This window comes from Mauremys mutica, chromosome 1, assembly GCF_020497125.1.
Source record: "Mauremys mutica isolate MM-2020 ecotype Southern chromosome 1, ASM2049712v1, whole genome shotgun sequence".
Lineage (NCBI taxonomy): Eukaryota > Metazoa > Chordata > Testudines > Geoemydidae > Mauremys > Mauremys mutica.
In genome coordinates, this window is record NC_059072.1 from 178,361,712 (window position 1) to 178,384,170 (window position 22,459).

General features: G+C 45.9%; 1 protein-coding gene and 1 long non-coding RNA gene across 3 annotated transcripts in view; one reads left to right on the plus strand and one right to left on the minus strand.

Moving 5' to 3' along the window:
* Positions 1-17,562, minus strand: part of POGLUT1 (protein O-glucosyltransferase 1) — a 28,480-nt gene extending 10,918 nt beyond the window's left edge. Inside the window, exons 1-7 of one of the 2 annotated variants that reach the window (XM_045002026.1) lie at positions 17,438-17,562; positions 12,330-12,423; positions 11,569-11,712; positions 8,556-8,691; positions 5,735-5,856; positions 3,240-3,299; positions 1,436-1,535 (exon numbers count right to left, since the gene is read on the minus strand). In XM_045002026.1, the coding sequence (XP_044857961.1) occupies positions 1,436-1,535; positions 3,240-3,299; positions 5,735-5,856; positions 8,556-8,691; positions 11,569-11,712; positions 12,330-12,423; positions 17,438-17,519 (738 nt within the window). In that variant the 5' untranslated portion in view covers positions 17,520-17,562. Of the gene's footprint in view, positions 1-1,435; positions 1,536-3,239; positions 3,300-5,734; positions 5,857-8,555; positions 8,692-11,568; positions 11,713-12,329; positions 12,424-17,431 lie in introns of both variants that reach the window. The other variant, XM_045002025.1, reaches the window with a different exon arrangement.
* LOC123361853 lies at positions 17,372-21,135 on the plus strand. Its single transcript, XR_006576252.1, has 2 exons — positions 17,372-18,300; positions 20,840-21,135. It is a non-coding gene; the product is annotated as an uncharacterized LOC123361853 (long non-coding RNA).
* The last annotated feature ends 1,324 nt before the right edge of the window (positions 21,136-22,459 follow it).

Sequence of the window (22,459 nt, forward strand, 5' to 3'; positions counted from 1 at the left end):
TTCCTAGAAGGATGCCCTCAGTGGGTCAGATCTTTCTTCTCAGAACCGCAGAAGATTGTTATGGGCACAGTTCCTCCACAGCCCTCATGGGTGGAGTCCCATGAGGCTCTCCCCTCCCCTCCCCACTATTGTTCAGCACATATATGAAGCCTTTGGGGGAGCAGGTCAGACAACCTGGGCTGAAGTGTCAGCCATTTCCAGATGACAGCACCAACTCTGTATCAAACATGAGCAGCACAGTCTCCCAGACTTCTCAATGCCTAGCCAAAAGCAGCACCTGGAAAAAGGGCAGCTGGCTAAAGCCAAACCCAGGGAAGAATGAGCTGGTAGAAGAGGGAAGCACTTCAAAGAACTTGCTTCCCCCACAATTGCGGGCATCTGCCCCTCAGTTCGTTAAGTCAGTCTCTAGCTTTGGGGTTTATTTGGACAGGTTAAGGCTACTAGATGCTCAAATAACCAGGAGAGCAAAAGATAAAAAGAAGATTGTGCTCTAGTCCATCAAACACAGACTGGGCTACAGCAATCCATGAATTCATGACCTCCTGGTCTGGTTACTGCAACTCTAGGACTGAAGCCACCCACCCTGGGAAAGCTCTAACTGGGATAAAACACCAGTAGCATCACAGGTCACCCTGACCACATCCCTCCGGTGCTCCACTCTCTATATTCAGTATGGAGTGCATGCAGAATTCACTCCAAAGTAGGGTGACCAGACAGCAAATGTGAAAAATCGGGATGGGGGTGGGAGGGTAACAGAAGCCTATATAAGAAAAAGACCCAAAAACCAGGACTGTCCCTATAAAATCGGGACATCTGGTCACCCTACTCCAAAGTCCTTTCCCTGCTATTCAAAGCCCTCTGTTGGACTGACCATAGCTACCTGTGAGAGCCTCTCTCCCTCTGAGCTCCCACAACAGTGAAACTATCAACCACCAGGGGGAGGTTCGCAAGTGCTGGAAACAGAACTTCATAGGACTTGTGTTACACTATGGGACTCATGCCTGAAAGAGATAGAAATGAACCTGGCTCTCGCTGCATTCAGATCTACATGGAAAACTCCTCTCTCTGATGCCACTTTCTCTTAATAATCTCTTTTCTCTCACACACACATACACACAGTAAAAAAACCTCCTCAAGTTATTTATCCTACAGACTGGGGGAAGGGGGAGTGCTTGTTACTTATTTTTAAATACTTGTGAGATGCTCAGAGACTGCAGTGATGGAGCCATGCCCGTACCTACATTAGACAGATACAGCCATCCGATGGCAATAATTTGAACGCCTGACTTAGAAGTGGCTTAACTAGTGACACAGCCTCCCCCACCAATATTATCACCAGTCTCTAAGAAGCAACATTTACATAAAGCACTTGAAATTGCCCTTTTTAAACTATTGCTTCCTAAGCTGCTTATGCAGTTGGCTCCTTAGTGGTTACTTTTTCAGATTTCCAGGCCTGGTTTTTAGTGTACTCAGCATCGACGAGTTCTGGGTTCTCTCGAGACAGAACAATGAGGGGATCCCTCTCAGGACTTGTTCTGCAAGAGAAACAACATTCAGATCAGTCAGTGTCATTCTGAATGTCTCCAATTCTGCACGTCTGCATGACAGCCAACCAACAATGGGATTCAAGACAGAAATACCTCCTGGTCTCTATCAGACCGGCTCTTGTGTGGCCTGAAGGCAATATTGCTAAATGCTGCTCACAATATCTGTAGGAGGACGTAGCTGGGGGAATGGGGGCAGGGGGTATGTGAAATGGAATAACTTTAAGTGATATTCCCTTATCCCATTTAGTTTTAAGTGGTATATTCTTTAAACATTATTCAGAACAAATCAGCAAAAGAGCTATTCTCTTCGTGCCTGATCCTGAGAGGTGCAGACTACTCTCAATTTATATCTAAGTTATGAAGTTCAGAGATGTTTAGCATCTTTTAGGATTAGGCCCTTTGTTAGGAGAAAAATTAACATGGGTGTGACCTGAATGAAATCTTCATTCTCTTTGCCCCCTGGATACACTATTGAGAGTCGCACATTTTCATGTCTGTTTTCTTAAATGCACAACCTATAAACAATAGGAAAAAAATAGTCTGCTCCTTCCTTACTCCCCCCATCATTGCTGTAGGGATACTTGCTAAGTCACTAAAGTGCACTGCTGCAGAGAATTACAAAATAAAGCATATAGATGCCCAAAAAGGAGCTATGACGATACCAGACAAACCTTCTGATGCATATCAAAGTAGCTGTAGTTCCCATTTTAAGGGAAGCAAAATACAGAACAAAAAGAGTCCTTATTCAAACCATTTATTAATTAAGAACTAAAACAGCTGAACTCTTCATAGCACACCCACCATCGCTATTGTTATATGTATATCTTACTACACTAAATTAGTTGCAAATGGCAGCTAATGCTTGGCACATGAGCCGAGAGGATGTTGTACAAGGTGGTGGACCCAATTTGCTTTTTAGAAACATATTTTGGTTACATTTTTTGGTTAGTACCTAGAGAAAATTTCACAAATCCAGACAGCTGACACTGTAAGGCACTGCAGCTGGGAGCAAGCCTCCCAGCCCAGGTCAACAGATTCAGGCTAGTGGGGCTTGTGCCAACACACTAAAAAGTAGATGTGTGGATGCTGCGGCAATGGTTGAGGCTCACTAGCCACCTGAGCTTGGATTCAGGGAGCAGGGTGGGTCTGAGCTCGGGTAGCTAGCCCAAGCCTCTGCTAGTGCCACAACGTCCACCGCTGCTATTTTTTAGCATGCTAGTGCAAGTCTATTTATTTGGGCTGGAAGGCTTGCTTCCAACTGCAGTACCCCTAAATGCAACCCCATGCAGCTCCACCGCTGCTCCGCAAGCCAAACATATTCTGCTTTCTTACTGATTCAAGCAGAAACTAGTGATTGAACCTAACTCTGTCAGGTATTTTTCCTCATGAAGTGGACAAAAACAGCAGTAGCCACGTGGTGGGGTGAGGGTGAAACAAAGCATTATTTGCTGTGCAGCACTACTTCCCTTTGGCATGGTCTTTGCAATATCGCCTACTCTTAGCACAGGAAATGTCATAGAACTGCACATACTGCTTTTTAAATGGCAACTGTTGTGTCAAGTAGTACTTAAAGATCCCCAGAAATAAAAGGCTAGTGCATATTTCCATCAGACTTATTTTGGTCTTAATTAAACTGGCACCTGTTGGCAGCCTATATTGCCAGAATAACCTGGAGCTGGAAAATGTGCTCACCTGGATCCTCGAAAATATCCTTTGGAGATTTTTTTCTTCCACGGCCATTTTTCTGCAGATCTGGAAACATTTTTTAATATGCGAGAATAAATAATTTAACACAAGCATGAAAAAGTGTCCTCAGTTTCTGCCGTATAGTCACATTTCATTATTCTTGAGGTTTGATGGGAACCAATTCTTTCATTAGAGCAGAAAAACATCTCCACTAAGCCCAACAAGACGGGCCTTTTCCACAGATGGTAGCTCTCTAGCCAAGATATTATAGGGGGGTGTATATCAATCTATACACACAAAAACAAACTCTTTCCTGTGTTATCAGTAACACTGTGAATTACTGAAACTTAAATCATTTTAAAACTCCAGTTCACATTTCACTACTTATCCCGCTGCTTTCTTTTTTTTGCATTTCACTGAGTATCAGTCATGCAAATCAAATGGGCAGTTTCTAGGCATTTTCACTTTCTACTTCTCTTGTACGTGCAAAACATTGTTCAGTTCCTAAATTTGCAGGCTAATGGTTGCACGAACCACCTTCGTTTTAAATTTAAACAAATCACTGAACCATTAGAAAAACAAAATAAAAAGAAAGTTTAAATATACTGCTTGTGTGTCTAATGTGTATGTTCACACATCCACCAAAACACATGCATGTCAGAATTGTTATCCCACAAGATTAGTTTCTGTAATCCTTGTCCTTTCTTTCCCAATGTCTGTTGCTCTCACTTGTGTCTTGTCTAAAACATAGGTCCCAATCCTGCAGTCAGCTCTGTGCAGGTAGACCTTTGCACATGCATGGAGCCCCAATGAAGTCACTCGAGGTCCATATGGGTGGGAGAATCTGCTTGCATGGATCTGATTGTACATTTTTTAAGGTGGAAAGCTATTTTTAAAAAATCATGCCATTAGATGCCTGGCGTAGTTCTGTGCTTGAGAAATAATGATTTATTTTTTTAATGCTCCTCCAGTTTTTTTTTAAAACCTGTATTTTGGGCATCAATTATTGCCTTAGGAATTCAAGGAGGAAAATATTTAACCCTGGGGTCTGTTGCTAACAGATCTTTGCTTCAAAATGCTTTGTTTCCCACGGCATTCCTATATTTGCTCACCTTCCCATAGCCTAAGGGCAAGTCTACACCACAAAATGAAGTTGACCTAGGTTATGTCGACATACAGCCACTGCAGTAATTAAATCACTTTTGCAGGTCCACACTATGCTCCTTGCGTTAGCGGTGCATGTCCTCACCAGGAGTGCTTGCAACGATTTAACTGCCAGTGTGGGGCATTGTGGGACAGCTTCTGAAAGGCAGCAACAGTTGATGCAAGCAATGCAGTGTCTACATAGACACTGTGGGGTCGACCTAACTACATTGACCTAAGCATAACACCTCTTACAGAGGTGCAGTTAAGTCGGTGTAGTGGGCGAGTTACATCAGTGGGACTGACATTTTAGTGTGGACGCTTACGGAGTTAGGTCGACATAAGCTGCCTTAGGCCAACCTAACTCTGTAGTGTAGACCAGGCCTAAGTGCTGCTCTCTGAGGGAGACCAACCCTTAGACTGACAAAAAGAATATCATGGCCAAATGAAAAATACCCTCTCACAAACTTCTCGTGCCTTACTAGTCAGTGACTCTGGTCCCCTCGGGTATGTCTACACTACAATCAGACACCCACAGCTGGCCTGTGCCAGCTGACTCAGGCTCATGGGGTTGGGGTTGGGGCTGTGGGGCTGTTTAACTGCAGTGTAAACATTCTGGCTCAGGCTGCAGCCCGAGTGCTGGGAACCTCGCAGGGATGTCTACACTGAAATTAAACTGCAAGCCTGGACGTCTACACTGCAATTAAACAGCTCTACAGTCCACATCCCACAAGCCCAAGTCAGCTAGTACAGGCCAGCCATGGGTTTTTAATTGCAGTTCAGACTTACCCTTTGATCACTGGTTCTGAACTAGCGGTATGTGTATCCCTGGGGGTACACAGAGGTCTTTCAGGGGATATATCAACTCATCTAGATATTTGCCTAGTTTTACAACAGGCTACATAAAAAGCACTAGCGAAGTCAGTACAAACTAAAATTTCATACAGACAATGACCTGTTTATACTGCTCTATTTACTGTACACTGAAATGTAAGTACAATATTTATATTCCAACTTATTAATTTTATAATTATATGGTAAAAATGAGAAAGTGAATAATTTGTAAGCAAGTAGTTTTTAAGTGAGGTGAAACTTGGGGGTACACAAGACAAATTAGACACCTGAAGTGGGTAAAGTAGTCTGGAAAGGTTGAGAGCTATTGTCTTAGAAAAGTCCTGTCTCTTCTCCTGTGTAAAAACAGTCCCCCCGAGCACGAGATGATTTGGCTTCAGGAAAATAGACCTAATGGGCTTACAAGTTATTGTCACCATGTTGCATCAATGCTAGGAGGTTCTCTTGCATAGTTGTGCTGAGCGGTTTCTTTTCTATGAAAAAAACTCCTCTCTCCTGAAACGTACCTTCGGAGGTCCTCTCTCATTAAGTCCCAGCGCCCAAGACCTGTCGGGTAAATTGGCCAAACAGCTGGTCCCCCTTCCCAAAATGTCCAGGCGGGATACATGATATCATGGTACTCAGAAGTCTTAAAAACAAGAAAATCAGCAGGTACACAAGTGGTCATGCATTTAACCAAGTTTCACCCTCACTGTTAAGAAGAGGAGCAACTGGGTTTTGTTTAAAAAACAAACAAAATAAACACACACAGGTATTTAGCCAGTACACATGATAGGGACAATTCCTTATAACTAGCCTGATGTGATAGACCCAGGCCAGTTGGGAACAGCAGAGTAGCAGAAGGCAGATATACTGGCCACTGGATAAGGAGTTTTCTGTTCCCTGACTGACCAGAGCAGAGGCTGCTCCATGCTAATGAGAACACCTGACTCCAATTAACCTGCTAAGAGTCAGGTGAGGCTGTTAAGCACCTGACTCTAATTAAAGCCCCTCTGATGCTATAAAAGGGCTCACTCCAGTCAGGCCAAAGAGAGCCAGAGGAGAGGCAGTGTGGCTGAAGGGCTGGGTAATGAAGACACCCTGAAACCACTGGAAAGGAAGCCCTAAGGTAAGGGTGAAGAAGGCATTGAGAGAGAGAAGCAGGGGAGCTGTGGGGAAGTAGCCCAGGGAAATGTATCAACTCTGGCAGTGAAAGGTTGGCTGCCAACAGATGCTGCCATTAGGGTCCCTGGGCCGGAACCCGGAGTAGAGGGCGGGCCCAGGTTCCCCCCAACCTGCCACTACAGAAACACCTCCTGGGAAGGGAAGACAGGCCCCTGTCAGGATGGGAGACTCGCTTGTTCTTGAATAAACCCGTAGGAACAACAAAGACTATGGGAGTTCTCTCACCAACCTCCCTGCTGGCTTATGATGAAAAGGCTCAGTAGACTGTAACCCTGGCCCTAGAGAGAGAAGGGCTATGTGGAGGGTCGCAGTGACCCTCTGAGGCTAACATAAACCGCGTGGGACCCATGGGGACAACGTCAGAGCTCTGCCACACTGAACATAAGCTTCCTGCACAGCTGGTGTTAAATGAGCCATTCTTGTGACTTGCCTGGCCTTCTTCTGGTTTCCAACAATCTAACATTTTACTTGGAGGAAATGTTTCAATCAAATGCCCTCACACATGCAGAGCACGGATTGCAGGTTTATCCAGGGAAGCAGAACCAAGCTTAGATTCTGTTTCTCAGTGTGTTGCCCTCACTTACCGCCCACCCCCGTGGGAATGTAGCAGTCCCATCCTTGTAGTACTGAAAGGCCACATGCCCAACAAATAAAGAGTCTGGTTTTGTTTGTGTATGTATGTGAAGGGGAAAGAGGTGCTATGTGATTTGCTGGACAGTTAAACCCAGTATCCTGCCTTGGGCCATGGCTAATACCAGATGCTACAGAGAAAGGGAAAGAGAAACCCATAATGCACCAGATTAGTTGTGCAATGCTCTACATGGAGAAAAAAATATTCTTCCTGACCACTAGCATGATCAGTGAATACCCTGAAGCATGGCTTTGATTACCTTTTTAAAAAGATACGAATTATGTATAGCTACAAATGTTGTTATTGGTCATAAAATAGGCAGTACTGTTATGACCATTTCCTGCAACACTTTGCCATCTAGGCTGCTCATGGCTTCTCTTTAATCCACATCAGACTTCCTGGGGACCATCCTACACGTCACCGTAAAGACATAATCCCTTAAGCGATGCCACTTCACTTCACTGGCCAAATGGCCCTTATCGGAATTGAGCATCCAATGGTCTATCAGCACTTCCCAATGGCTCTGGAGAAGCATTTGTACTGCACCCCCAACTGGTATCTGAGCAGCTGGCTCCATTGGCCACATTCCACTTGAAATAAAGAAGGAACTTCAAAAAACTCCTGTAATTTTTCACAGCCGTGATGTAATCCTGAGGCTACAGTTCACAGTGTGACCTCATAGCTATGAGAAAAAGTTACCGTTACTTTTCTGGACTATCAACCAAGAGGATTATAATATGCAAATTAACTCAAAGCAACTATATGATGGTCAACTGAGTTTTTAGTGAGGCCACAAGCCCACTCCCTTAACAGTGATCTTAAAATGAAACTATCAGGGTCGGCTCTAGGTATTTTGCCGCCCTAAGCATGGCAGGCAGATTGCCTTCGGCGGCTTGCCTGCGGGAGATCCCTGGTCCCGTGGATTTGGCAGCACACCTGCGGGAGGTCCACTGAAGCTGCGGGACCAGCGGACCCTCTGCAGACATGCAGCCGAAGGCAGCCTGCCTGCCGCCCTCGCGGCGACCAGCAGAGCACCCCCCGTGGCTTGCCGCCCCAGACACGTGCTTGGCGTGCTGGTGCCTGGAGCCGCCCCTGGAAACTATAACTTTATCAAAGATCTAAAGCTGATAATGAACCACAGGGAGAACGGCACTAAATCCAGTGGCGGTATGCATCACTGCACTGTTGGACAGATGAGACACTTATCTGGAGCATGAGCTTGGGCGGGGGTCATTCCCTTGAACAAATTTCTAATTCGTTGCACTGGAGAGCTAGAAGGAGAAAGTCTATAAATATGAAGAACAAACAACTCCAGGTTTTGTATCTGAAAGAAAAGGGTAATTTTGACTCAGAGCCTTTGGGCATTGGAAAAAGAAATTACATTGTGATAGAACCCCCACTCACTTAAAAATTCCTGTGTCCCATTAGGAAAGGAATTTATAGCTTCTTACTCTTGTGACTGCAATGAACTAGAGGATGAAATGCAGGTCACAGTGTCCCCCACTATCACAAAGGTGCCTGCAGACTCTCACCTTGCTGAAGGAGAATACTGGGCTGACTGGCTTCATCCACTTGGGGACCTGGGGGTAATCTCGCACATTGATTACCATCTCCATGTCTGGGAGGCGGCCGATGATCTCCAGAATGAAATGTTCGACCCCATTACATCTGCAGAGAATTGACATACAACGAAAAGCCATGAGCAAAAGGTTTGGTGTCACCAGGCCTTTGCTTCCCCCACCAGTTGCTCTTCTGAAGGGGCAGAGCTGAAGAAGGTGGAAAAGAAAAGCTACAAGGGAGAACGAAGCTGGAGGACACAAACACTGAAGTATGAGATGGCCAGGTTTGGGGCTAGTTAGAAACAAAGACAGTGAGGTAATTAATGCTTTCATCTTCTCCATGAACCGTTGGGACTCTTCTGTCGAGTGGTACTACTGCCTACTGGGTGGGTTTTTCTACATGTATTATAGATAAGGCCCGACTTGAATCACGGGATGATTGTCAAAAAATTGCGGCTGAGTTGTGGACAAGCCATGGAAAACTGCAGAAAAGTAATATTATTTTTCTGCGATTTTCCACTGTCAGCCACCCGGGGCTGAGAGCAGGGGCTCCTGCTGTCAGCCCCACATACAGTGTAGCTCCCACTGTCAAAACTGTGGTGGAAGCCTAATATTGCAGAATTTGCAATTATTGCAATATCGCAAGTTAAGTAGGGCCTTAATAATAGATATTTACATAGTATCTTTCATCCAAACGCCCCAGAAGCACTCAACAAAGTGTACAATCTGTAGACAATAGACACAGCAATCACTCCACCCACCATTGAAATTCAGGGAGGCAACATAACAACAGTTTCAGAGCGCACACCACTACTCAGCTGCCTAGGACAGGAAATCAAGATTAAATGAAACTGCCTAGGGAATCTAGAGTGGCAGAATGTAATTATAATCATGCAGGGTAAACATTCCTACTCTGGCAGAAAAAACTGCCCTGGAATTGTTTATGATGATAAGTGGTCAAAATTTTAGTTTTATGTCTCGTTTGAAACAGCCCATTTCAAGCAAGACATCAGGCTGGAGCTGGCTCTATGGTGACTCAAAAGTAGCATGGCACCAACCAAATCATCAATACCACTTGCTGAAGAACCTGGGCTTTTACTAGAATCAACCAGCCAAGGACTGACCTAACCCAACCATAGGAAATTTAACGGGATAGGCCTTATTTAGCATTCACGTCCATCACAGAAGAGTTCTTCATCTAATGAGTGACTGAGGAAGCCACAAACATAATGTAACAGATCAGAAGAGAACAAGATAACTCTGTTAAAGTGATTACTCCCCAAGTGGGAAGATTCGGTCAGTAGGCTGTGCACTAGCGGAAGACACTGCAGTTCAATTCCTAGGTCAATCCTTTACTCTCAAGCACATAAACAGGGAAGGACCCCTCATCTGTTGCTTTCTAGGTTGGCAAGGGCCAGGAGCAAGCATCTCAGGTCACTTTGTAGCAGGGTGAAGTGATTTCAATTAAGACAATGTAATTAACTGATTTAAATCATATGCATTTTATTTTTTTAAAACAAACTAAATCAGGTTGAGATTCTGTAACACTAATTTGAAAATTTGTGCTACTGCAACTTTACATTAATATGTACAATGAACTAGATAATAAATGCTGGGTTTTTAAAAATGCTGTTACTGCGAGGGGATTTTAATCGTCCAAAATTGCTATATAGAAAAAAAATCAAAATATTGAAAATGAAGGCTCTTAGCCTGAAAAACTTGGGCACAGAACTTTAGTCCCACAAATAGTCTCACTGACTTCCATTACTCAGGAATGTGAAGTTAAGCACGTGCATAGAAGTTTGCAGTCTCTGAAGCTAAAACTGTATTTCCATTAAAAACTTCTCTTAGAAGCAATTTTGCATTGAAGTGACAAAGATTTTGACACTATGTTACCAACGAAAAGTTATTTATACTTTCAATATATTAACAAACTTATTGTGAACTTTTTAATACTCACAAATGAAAAGTTACAAAAATAGAGCCGGTACCCAGATTTATGTACCTACTGGTGGGATTTTCAAAAGCACCTAAGCAACTTGGAGAGCACGTCCCAGTAACTTCAAAATAGCAAACCCCTAATGGAGGAGTATAGTTTGGTCAAAACATTTAAAGCTTTCTTGACTTTAGGAAGTGTAGTCTATTGAAAGCTTGTGAGAATGTTACTGAGGCCCTAGACATGTTTGTTTGTTTTTTTCACATGTCACATATGAGCATTTTAATCATGGAACCTCCTTAGCAGAAAAAAGTAACTATGTAAAATCTGAAATCCAATTAACAGTTAAGAAATGAATTAAAGAAACAATTACAAAATAAACCTGTTTTAGTGATTAAAGACCATTAAATAGGAAGAAAGTAAAAAACGAGCAATGCATTATAAAAAGACAATTTTTTAAAAAACACAATTTAAAACAAAATATATTTCTGAATTTTTTTAACCAATATTTTCACCCACCCTACTTTGCAGTAAACCCTCCTGGTTAATTGAGGAGCAGCACTGATGGACCGTGAAGGCATCTGCATCCAACCCTTTCCACTAAAGGGATGTTACTATGATAGAGGGTGCAAATGCAGGGAAAATGGATAAGAATCTTCCCTCTGGATCCTCTCACTCCATTGAACAAAAGAGCACTAAATTATCTTCCCACACTATAAAGGTAGTTTGGATACAGTCACTAGCCCTCTCTGACCCTCAACCCAACCTTGATCCAGGCAACAATGAAAATTATCCCTTTCAGCCAACCTTGCTCTCCCCACAAAAATTTAAGACAGCCTTCTCTGGGACTCTAACCTCTTCTAACCCCTGGTCCAACTAATTGCAGAGCGTAGATTTCAATCCAGTGCACGCTTCATCAGGATCTTCTCTCACACAGTAGGATTGAGACTTGTCAAACACTCTTCTGCTCAGTAAGTGGTCACGTGGCTGGTTCTGGAGTAATTTTTTATTTCCCTGTGGCATGGATGAGATTTTCTGCATTGCTCTCACCTAGCAGGGAACATGCAGTCATGCTCACGGTACAACTTGTTCTTGATGATCTGGTAGTGCGTCCCAAGCTTCCGGCTAACCACATCGGACAGCAGGTCCTTGGAGATGCCTCCTTGAAAGGGAGCCAAGTCCTGCTCCCTAACACTGAGAAAGAAGAGACACCATCTTTCATTAGACACATTAGGGAAGATATTACATTCCCAGTTCTCATGTTTCCTAACTTTACTCTGATGGCTTTCTTGTCTTCCAAGTACTCCACTGTGTAGGCTGCACATTTTGATTTTTCCTTCTCTTCCCACCACTGTCTTCATTTAAAAGCGTGGTGCTGTTTAGAGGTATCAGATAAACATGGGCAGAGACTAAAGCCCTTATCCACAGGATTGTTAAAGCACGGGAAGCCAGTGATGCAATCCTGCTCTGGAGGGGCCATCAGCAGGAGGGCAAAAGGAGTGTTTAGAGTAGACTATGGTCCAGTTAGTCACCTGCTTTACTGCTGATGCTGCCAACAAGGAGAAAATTAGGACGGTAGCTTTTGTGTGTGGACGTCCCTCCTCTAGGAAACAGCAAGAACCACCAACTAATTTTTTTAGAAGGCCATCAATAGTGTTCCCTTTAATACCAGTTTTCCCTCCTTGGTTGAAGATATGATAGCTTAGCTCTCAGCCACTTCACAGTTACACCCCACGTATCAGTGCATGGCAAGAGTATTTTCTCTCTCGTGCCAGAGGGCACCTCAAACAACCAGGAAAACATGCCCTCACCTTTGGTAGCAGCTGCAATTCTCCTTTATACATGGTCTGTAGCTCTCCACTGCTCTGTCAATCTGGCCAATGAAATGTTTCCATTTTGCATCTGGAAGAAAGAAAGAGAACAAAAAAGACTTAATATAGTACATCCATTTATATTATCACAGCAGCTACCAGGAGATGAATGGGTCTTCCAGTCCATGAAAGCCAGCTGGTCTGATGACACCAATGGTGTGTGTCGAACACCACAGACCACTTCTGTACTACTCTTATCCATGTGTCTAACACATTACATGGTGGTGCTGCCTCTAGGTGTGAGAGGGAGTTGAATGTCCATGTTTATTCAGTTCATGACTTCTCCATAGAAACTGTCAGCAAGAGGGTGCCAGAGGTGACAGTGGTTCTTTTAATGTGGATTCCTCAATCCAGATTGAAAGAACAGACTCAATTCACATAAGCCACTGAACAAGCATTAGGTAGCAATGACTCTGGTCAGTACTAGAGAGAGCTGGATTTGAACCTGTGGTTTAAAGGAAAGTATTTTTACTTGTACATGCTACCTAGTTATAACATGATCCATTGGCTAGAAATTGAAGATAGACAAATTCAGACTGGAAATAAGACATCAATTTTTAAGGGTGAGAGAAAAAGGGGAGGGGTGGGATAGCTCAGTGGTTTGAGCATTAGCATGCTAAACCCAGGGTTGTGAGTTCAATCCTTGAGGGGGCCACTTAGGGATCTGGGGCAAAAATTGGTCCTGCTAGTGAAGGCAGGGGGCTGGACTCAATGACCTTTCAAGGTCCCTTCCAGTTCTAGGAGATTGGTATATCTCCAATTATTACCTTATAACCACTGGAACAACTTACAAAGGGTCATGGTGGATTCTCCAACGCTAACAATTTTTAAATCAAGATTGGATGTTGTTCTAAAAGATCTGCTCTAGGAATTATTATGGGGAAGTTCTATGGGCTGTGCTTTATAGGAGGTCAGACTAGATGATCACAATGGTCCCTTCTGGCCTTGGAATCAAGCACTGTGAATCATTGTGAATCAGCTCTCCTTTGATTTTTCCCCACTTCTGAGAGGGGCAGAAAGAAAGCTCAGTAATGTCTGCCCCTAGGTACCAGAGACCAAATCTTGGATTCCTGTCAAGGCATTGTCCTTACTCAACCAAACATCTAGATAAAGGGACATGTGTGATGTAGGTGCTGTACATACTAGTACTACTACTAAGCAACTGGTGAACATGCACAGAGCCATCTCAAGAAGCAGCACTCTGCACTAGCTGGGCTACTCTCCTATTATAACTGTAAAATACCTCTGTCACTAGCCTTTTAAGGGGACAGGTATCAGAGGGGCAGCCGTGTTAGTCTGGATCTGTAAAAAGCGACAAAGAGTCCTGTGGCACCTTACAAACTAACAGAAGTAGTGGAGCATAAGCTTTTGTGGGTGAATACCCACTTCGTCAGATGCATGACATCTGATGAAGCGGGTATTCACCCACGAAAGCTCATGCTTCAATACATCTGTTAGTCTATAAGGTGCCACAGGACTCTTTGTCACCTTGTAAGGGGAGTGAGACTCATCCCGACCTGTGCCTAGTTTTCCACCTTCCAGGTGATGAGTTTGGATTTGGCTGGTGGTTGGGTCATGTGGTCAGGCATCACAGGATGGTAGTCTGGGGTGAGGCTTCATATAAGAGGGATCCTGCTTTCTCAGGAATGAGAGATCAGGAGTCAGGGTGAGTCTTTTCAAAGAATCCTAAAGTGGGTTGGCTGGCAGAAGTACCCTGCTTAGAGAAGTCTGGGGAGCTGAGGCCTGATACAAGGGTAAAGAGTAGACACAGACCTACAAGGAGGCTCCTGTGGGTGGATCTAGAGTAAACCCAGGGTCAGAGAAGAAGCTCTTTATACCAGTTGGTTGGAGCTACTTGCAATAAAGGACAGCAGCAAAACTCTTCAGAGGGAAATAGAAGTCCAGGAGAAGCATCATGAAGTGGTGAGCCTGGAGAAGTCTCCGGCTTTGAGTTAAACTACTTTATACTAAAAGCAGCAAAGAATGCTGTGGCACCTTATAGACTAACAGACGTTTTGCAGCATGAGCTTTCGTGGGTGAATACCCACTTCTTCGGATGCAAGTGGTGGAAATTTCCAGGGGCAGGTATATATATGCAAGCAAGAAGCAAGCTAGAGATAACGAGGTTAGTTCAATCAGGGAGGATGAGGCCCTGTTCTAGCAGTAGAGGTGTGAAAACCAAGGGAGGAGAAACTGGTTCTGTAGTTGGCAAGCCATTCACAGTCTTTGTTTAATCCTGAGCTGATGGTGTCAAATTTGCAGATGAACTGAAGCTCAGCAGTTTCTCTTTGAAGTCTGGTCCTGAAGTTTTTTTGCTGTAGGATGGCCATCTTAAGATCTGCTATTGTGTGGCCAGGGAGGTTGAAGTGTTCTCCTACAGGTTTTTGTATATTGCCATTCCTAATATCTGATTTGTGTCCATTTATCCTTTTCCTTAGAGACTGTCCAGTTTGGCCGATGTACATAGCAGAGGGGCATTGCTGGCATATGATGGCGTATATTACATTGGTGGATGTGCAGGTGAATGAACCAGTGATGGTGTGGCTGATCTGGTTAGGTCCTGTGACGGTGTCGCTGGTGTAGATATGTGGGCAGAGTTGGCATCGAGGTTTGTTGCATGGATTCGTTCCTGAGCTAGAGTTACTATGGTGCGGTGTGCAGTTACTGGTGAGAATATGTTTCAGGTTGGCTGGTTGTCTGTGGGCGAGGACGGGCCTGCCACCCAAGGCCTGTAAAAGTGTGGGGTCATTGTCCAGGATGGGTTGTAGATCCCTGATGATGCGTTGGAGGGGTTTTAGCTGGGGACTGTATGTGATGGCCAGTGGAGTCCTGTTGGTTTCTTTCTTGGGTTTGTCTTGCAGTAGGAGGCTTCTGGGTACACATCTGGCTCTGTTGATCTGTTTCCTTATTTCCTCGTGCGGGTACTGTAGTTTTGAGAATGCTTGGTGGAGATTTTGTAGGTGTTGGTCTCTGTCTGAGGGGTTAGAGCAGATGCGGTTGTACCTCAGTGCTTGGCTGTAGACAATGGATCTTGTGGTGTGCCCTGGATGGAACCTGGAGACATGAAGGTAGGCATAGCGGTCGGTAGGTTTTCGGTATAGGGTGGTGTTAATGTGACCATCACTTATTTGCACTGTGGTGTCTAGAAAGTGGACCTCCCGTGTAGATTGGTCCAGGCTGAGGTTGATGGTGGGGTGGAAGCTGTTGAAATCTTGGTGGAATTTTTCCAGAGTCTCCTTCCCATGGGTCCAGATAATGAAGATGTCATCAATGTAGCATAGGTAGAGAAGGGGCGTGAGTGGACGGGAGCTGAGGAAGCATTGTTCCAGATTGACCATAAAAATATTGGCATATTGTGGGGCCATGCGGGTGCCCATAGCGGTGCCACTGATCTGGAGATATATATTGTCATCAAATTTGAAATAGTTGTGTGTGAGGATAAAGGCACAGAGCTCAGCAACCAGTTGTGCTGTGGCATCATCAGGGATACTGTTCCTGACAGCTTGTATTCCATCTGTGTGTGGGATGTTTATGTAGAGAGCCTCTACATCCATGGTGGCTAGGATGGTGTTTTCTGGAAGGTCACCAATGCATTGTAGTTTCCTCAGGAAATCAGTGGTGTCATGGAGATAGCTGGGAGTGCTGGTGGCATAGGGTCTGAGTAGAGAGTCCACATATCCAGACAGTCCTTCAGTGAGAGTGCCAATGCCCGAGATGATGGGGCGTCCAGGATTTCCGGGTTTGTGGATCTTGGGTAGTAGACAGAATAACCCTGGTCAGGGCTCTAAGGGTATGTTGATTTGTTCCGGTGTTAGTGTAGGGAGTGTCCTGAGTAGATGATGCAGTTTCTTAGTGTATTCCCACTGAGGGAATACACCAGCGACACCATCACAGGACCTAACCAGATCAGCCACACCATCACTGGTTCATTCACCTGCACATCCACCAATGTAATATACGCCGTCATATGCCAGCAATGCCCCTCTGCTATGTACATCGGCCAAACTGGACAGTCTCTAAGAAAAAGGATAAATGGACACAAATCAGATATTAGGAATGGCAATATACAAAAACCTGTAGGAGAACACTTCAACCTCCCTGGCCACACAATAGCAGATCTTAAGATGGCCATCCTACAGCAAAAAAACTTCAGGACCAGACTTCAAAGAGAAACTGCTGAGCTTCAGTTCATCTGCAAATTTGACACCATCAGCTCAGGATTAAACAAAGACTGTGAATGGCTTGCCAACTACAGAACCAGTTTCTCCTCCCTTGGTTTTCACACCTCTACTGCTAGAACAGGGCCTCATCCTCCCTGATTGAACTAACCTCGTTATCTCTAGCTTGCTTCTTGCTTGCATATATATACCTGCCCCTGGAAATTTCCACCACTTGCATCCGAAGAAGTGGGTATTCACCCACGAAAGCTCATGCTGCAAAACGTCTGTTAGTCTATAAGGTGCCACAGGATTCTTTGCTGCTTCCACAGAACCAGACTAACACGGCTACCCCTCTGATACTTTACTTTATACTAATAAATGAGATCCCAGATGAGAGTAGCTTCATTTGGATAAAGGAGTGTGTACTTCCCGTCCTAAACTACGCCGCAGAGGGCATCTGGGTGGGTCACGGAGGGCTGCGAGGCGGCGGCGGGAGCTTGCTCAGTGCCCAGCAGGAGGCTGACCCAGACGGAAGGCGGGCAGCCTCTCCTGGGCGGGCAGAAGCGCTCACAGGGGACCCGGCGGCAGGCGGGGATGGGGGCAGAGCTGCAGGGGCCCGGCGCGGAGAAGGGACGGAGGCGAAGCCCGAGCCCCAGGCTGGAGGCGAGAGGACGCGGGCGCGGGGGACGCAGGGGGCGGCACGATCCGGGAGCGGGGCGAGCTCGTAGCACCGCTGGGGCAGAACGACTGAGCGCCAGAGGCGGCAGCGGGCGAGGCAGGACGGGTCCCGTCCCGGAGCTCTGGGGGCGGGAAACACCCCGGTGCGGGGGCGGGGATTGGTGCCGCTGGGAGGGACCCCCCGCCCCGATCGCAGCCTCTCACCTGCGGCGGCGGCGGCGCCGCTCCCCGGGCTGGGAACCAGCTGGGACCAGGCAGCCACCCGCAGCGTCCACGCCACCAGCGGCCCCATGGTGCAGCCCGGCGGGCAGTCGCCGCCCACTCACTGCGCCTGCGCGCCCCCGGCCCCTTCCATCGGGCCGCCGGCTGGTTCAAGAAAAAAAGAAGTCGGGGGAGCGAAGGGCGAAACGCGCCCCGCACAAAGATGGCCGCCGCAGCGGGGAAGGTGGCGGCGCCCCGCACAAAGATGGCCGCCCTGGTCAATTCCACATCGGTCCCGTCGCCGCTGCGCATCCGGGACAAAACTCGCTTTGCCTGCTGGGAGTTGTAGTGCCGGACACTTGCATGTTACATCTCAGAGAGATTTGGGTGCAGGTCTGGGGCATCCCCAGTCTCCCCCCCCCGCTTTCAGCCCTGGGCAGGGGGCGCACCCAGACCACAGCCCCTCCCTGCCCAGGGGTGACTGCGGTGTGGATCGCAGCCCTGGAGCCCCTCACTAACCCTGCTGGCTTGGGTGTATGCAGGGAGCGTGTGAACGCCACCTGTGGGGTGGGTGGGAATTGCCCCACCTCAGGGGTACAGTTTGTATAGTGGGGGTGCTAAGAGCCATCGAACCAAACTGTAAACCCTGTATATGATGAAAACCACTTCACACCAGGGGGTGTAGCAGCACCCTAGTTGCAGCACCTATGTCCTGTCTCCCCAGTAGGGTGACCAGATGTCCCAATTTTCTAGGGACAGTCCTGATATTTGGGACTTTATCTTTTATAGGTGCCTATGAGTCCCCACCCCATCCCAATTTTTCACACTTGCTGTCTGGTCACTCTACCCCCCCCCCAAGGACACTGCACAGGGTAAGTAAAGGGGGTGAGAGCCAGGGCTGAGGGGTTCATTTGCTTGAAGCTAGTGTCCAGACTGTGCACTAGTGCTACTACTGCTGGAAGTCTGTGTCCATTTCTGGTGTCAACCAGGAAGGAAATTGGTAAATTGGAAAGAATTCAGAGAAGAGCCACAAGAATGAGTAAATGATTAGCAAACATGTCTTATAGTGAGAGACTCCAGAAGCTCAATCAATTTACCTTAACAAAGATAAGGTAAAGGGGTGACTTGATCAGTCTGTAAGTACCTACATGAGGAACACAAACTTGATAATCGGTTCCTCAATCTAGCAAACAAAGGTATAACAAGATCCAGTGGCTAGAAACTGAAGCTGACAAATTCAGACTTGAAATAAGGCACACATTTATAACAGTGAGGGTAATTCATTGGGAAAACTTAACAAGAGTTGCGGTGGATTCTCCATCACAGGCTGTTTTTTAAATCATGCTTAGATCCTTTTCTAGGTCAAACAGGAATAAATTCAGGGATGTTCTCTAACTTGTCTTATGCAGGAGCTCAGATTAGATGATCACAGTGATCCCCTCCGGTCTTAGGGCTTCTCTTCATGTACAGCGCAGCAGTGGTGCAGCTGTCGTGCTTTACTGGTGATGCTACTATGCTAACAGGAAAGCTTCTCCCATTAGTGTAGTTAATCAACCTATCTGAGAGGCAGTAGCTATGGCCACAGGAGAAGTTTTCCCATCAACATAGCGCTGTTTATATTTGGAGTTAAGTCAGTATAACTATGTCACACAAGGGCTATGGATTTTTCACACCCTGAACAATGTAGTTATACCAAGAAAAGTCTGTTGTGTAGAGCTGGCCTTATAATCTATGTATCTGTGAACTTGCTACCTATTTTTAAAAGTGCCAACCAATTTGAGAAGGCTGCATTACTGTTTTGAAAGCCACTTTTTTTGTTGGAAACCATTAGAGATAAAAATATTTTAAGAATGATGCCTTGTCCACAGTATCTAGCAATGGCCTGTGTAACTATGTTATCTGAAACCAGTTTGAAGTAGTCTGTTAATTATGGTGTGACTTGAATACATAAGAGAAGTGATGCATCTTCCTGGAAGGATGTTACAAGCTGGATAAAAAGTTTCAGAAAGTAGTCAATTTCTGAGAGTAACATTGGTCACTCCCTCTCCTTTTTTTTTTTCCTCTCCCAACCATCCCTTATATGTGCTTCTGACCCTGTCTATAAACAAATATGGGAAACCTGAGATAGATAAGGCAGTCTCAGAGCAGATAGGAACTACCTTATTTTTTGAGATCCGGGAGAGTGGGATTGCTGGGAAATGTAGTAATGTTGTAGTCCTTGCCTAGGGCAAAGCAAGCTAGGAAGTCAGGGAAGTATATGAATCCTGTCCTCTCCCAAGAGTATGTCTACATTACATTACAGATGCTATGGTGGTGCAGCACCATAGTATAAATGCTTCCTACAGTGATAGAAGTGTTTTTCTATTTGTGTAGTTAATCCACCTCCCTGAGCAGCAGAAACTGTGTTGTCAGAAGAATTCTGCCATCAATCTAGCTGTGTTTACACTGGGGGTTAAATAGGCTTAACTACGGTGCTCAGGGGTGTGAATTCTGAGTACCATAGCTATGTTGCCCTAACTTCTAAGAGCAGACAAGTCCTAAGTACCTGGAAGGAGGTAGGTTGTACTGAGGGACTTGCCCAGGGGTGAAAGTGAGCTGGTAGGGGCCGGTACTCCATACCGGTAAGAACCCGCACCAGCCCATACCCAGCCCACATTAAAGCACTGCTTTAATGTCCCTGCCCCTTTTGCCTCCCCTGTCGGCAGCCCTGCTGGTAGGATCCGTACCGGCAGGGCTGCTGACGGGGGGGAGTGGAGGGGGAAAGGGGATGGGCAGCAACGTTAAAGCACTTTAAGGACGGTCCTTTGCTGCAGCAGCACTTTAAGGATCCTCAGTGGGGCAGGGACATTAAAGCACTGCAGAGCCATTTGCCATGGCAGTGCTTAACGTCGCTGCCCATCCCTTCATTGGCGGTCCTTTGCTGCGGCAGTGCTTTAATGTTCCTGCGCCCCCCGGTCGGCGGGGGGGCACAGCAACGTTAAAGTGCTGCTGTGGCAAAGGGCCCTGTAGTGCTTTAATGTCCCCGCCCCATTGTCTGCCCCTCCCCCCCGCAGACTCCTATGGGCGGGGGGGGGGGAGGAAAGGGATCAATTGCCCTGGGGCCGGCAATTTAAAAGGGCCCAGGGCTCTGGGCCCTTTAAATCAACATGGGAGCTCTGGGCAGTGCAGACCAGGTGGCCTGAAAGGCCTAGTTGGGGGATGCTGACCCCCAACCCTGCCTCTTCTGCCCAAGGCCCCACCCCTTCCAGGGGCTGGGGCCGGAGCCACACACACACCCCCCCCCGCCGGCCTGTACCAAAAAGTGGCCTAACTTACTTTCACCCCTGGACTTACCTGAAAATTATCGGTACATACAACAAGGTTTTTAATTGTTTTTCCTTTTGCTTTGTAATTTTTTTTTCTTAAATGCAGGTATCTCTGACACTGGTCTCATCTGATTTCTAAGAAACTACAGAGAAGCTGAGAGACAAGGCTGCAAGGAAGCATCAGGCATGCCCTGAACAAGCATTTAGTGTGTGGTCCTGGAAAAGTGGAGAGAGCGCTTTTGGGCCGGGTTCTGGCTAAAAGAAGTACGGATCTGTGAGGTTTGGGGCTGTGAGCAAGGAAACGGTCTCCTGTTGTTTAGCTCCTCCCATGTTCAGGGAAACAGAATGTTGTACATTCTCTCTAAATGAAAAAAAGATTGCATTAAAGGTACCTGAACCCATCATAGATTTCTTCTCCTAACTGGAACAACCTGCAGGGACCTAAACTGTGACTAGCCACTTAGGTCAAAAGTGGTAACACTACCTACAATGAGAAATTGGAAAATCTAAGGCATTCCTCATACACTTATCCAAAACTCTTCTTGGCATATGAGCCTCCCTGCAAAAACCCATTAGATCAGGAAAAGAATCTACTCCTCTCAATGGTTGTTGTCAAGAGCAGTCTTCTTGCTTTCTGTTTAAACAATCAATTTTTCTGTTCCTCTTCTAAGCTGTTACTGTTGCAGCTGTGCAAGTGATGTGAATAGTCCTAAAATTAAGAACATAAGAATGGCCATACTGGATCAGTCAGAGGCGTAGGGACACCCAGAGCAGAGGGTAACATCCCTGACCACCTTGACTAATAGCCATTAAGGGACCTATCCAATTCTTTTTTTAATCTAGTTATAGTTTTGCCCTTCACAACATCCCCTGGCAATGACTTCCACACATTGACTGTGCATTGTGTGAAGAAGTATTTCATTTTGCTTCTTTTAAAACTGCTGCCTATTAATTGTGGTGGCTAGGCTTATAAATCTTACAAAAGCCTGAAAAGGCAAGCATAACGTGAATGCCTTAGATCTTTGTCACCTAAACAGTTGCCCGAGACCCCATCTCTCCCTGGGCCTCCCTACACATCTGATCGAACTGCTATATTACTATTAATAGTGTTGTTCTCTGCTTGTCTCCCATTTCAAGTTCCAGAACATATTTCCCCATTGTTGCCTCTGATCACCTACTTGTGGCATCCATATCCTGTGTCAATGTTCTCATTGTGGTTGCCTCTCATGGGTTGCGTGCCAACCTGTCACACAGCCAGTAGGACTGTAGTAAATGGCTCTGCAGCAGAAGGTTGTCATTTGCAGTGCTCTTTTAGGCAGACAGCAGAGATAGTCTGTTATATCCTTGGGGCAGCCGGTGTAGGAAGCAATCACTTGAGGCCAGAGAGCAGGCAGCTAACCAAAACCTCCATTTTATTTACATATATACAGAGAGCTCCTCAGCCGGTTGAAACCGGTTGAGCTAACCCATAATAATCTAACTCAGTTGCCATAGCAACAAAACCATGACAACCAAATACACAACATATTCCTCCCCCCCTAATAAGAACATCCCCTAAATAAAACACACACTAGACTAGAGAAGGAGGGTAGACTGCCTCCATTCCCGGCTAAACCCTGGGGATTATTTTGCCCCATAACCATGGTTTCGCCCTAGCTAAAGATCCAGCCGATGAGGAGGCCTTCTGTCTCTAGGTGGATTACGGCGAACTACTGGTGTTATTGCA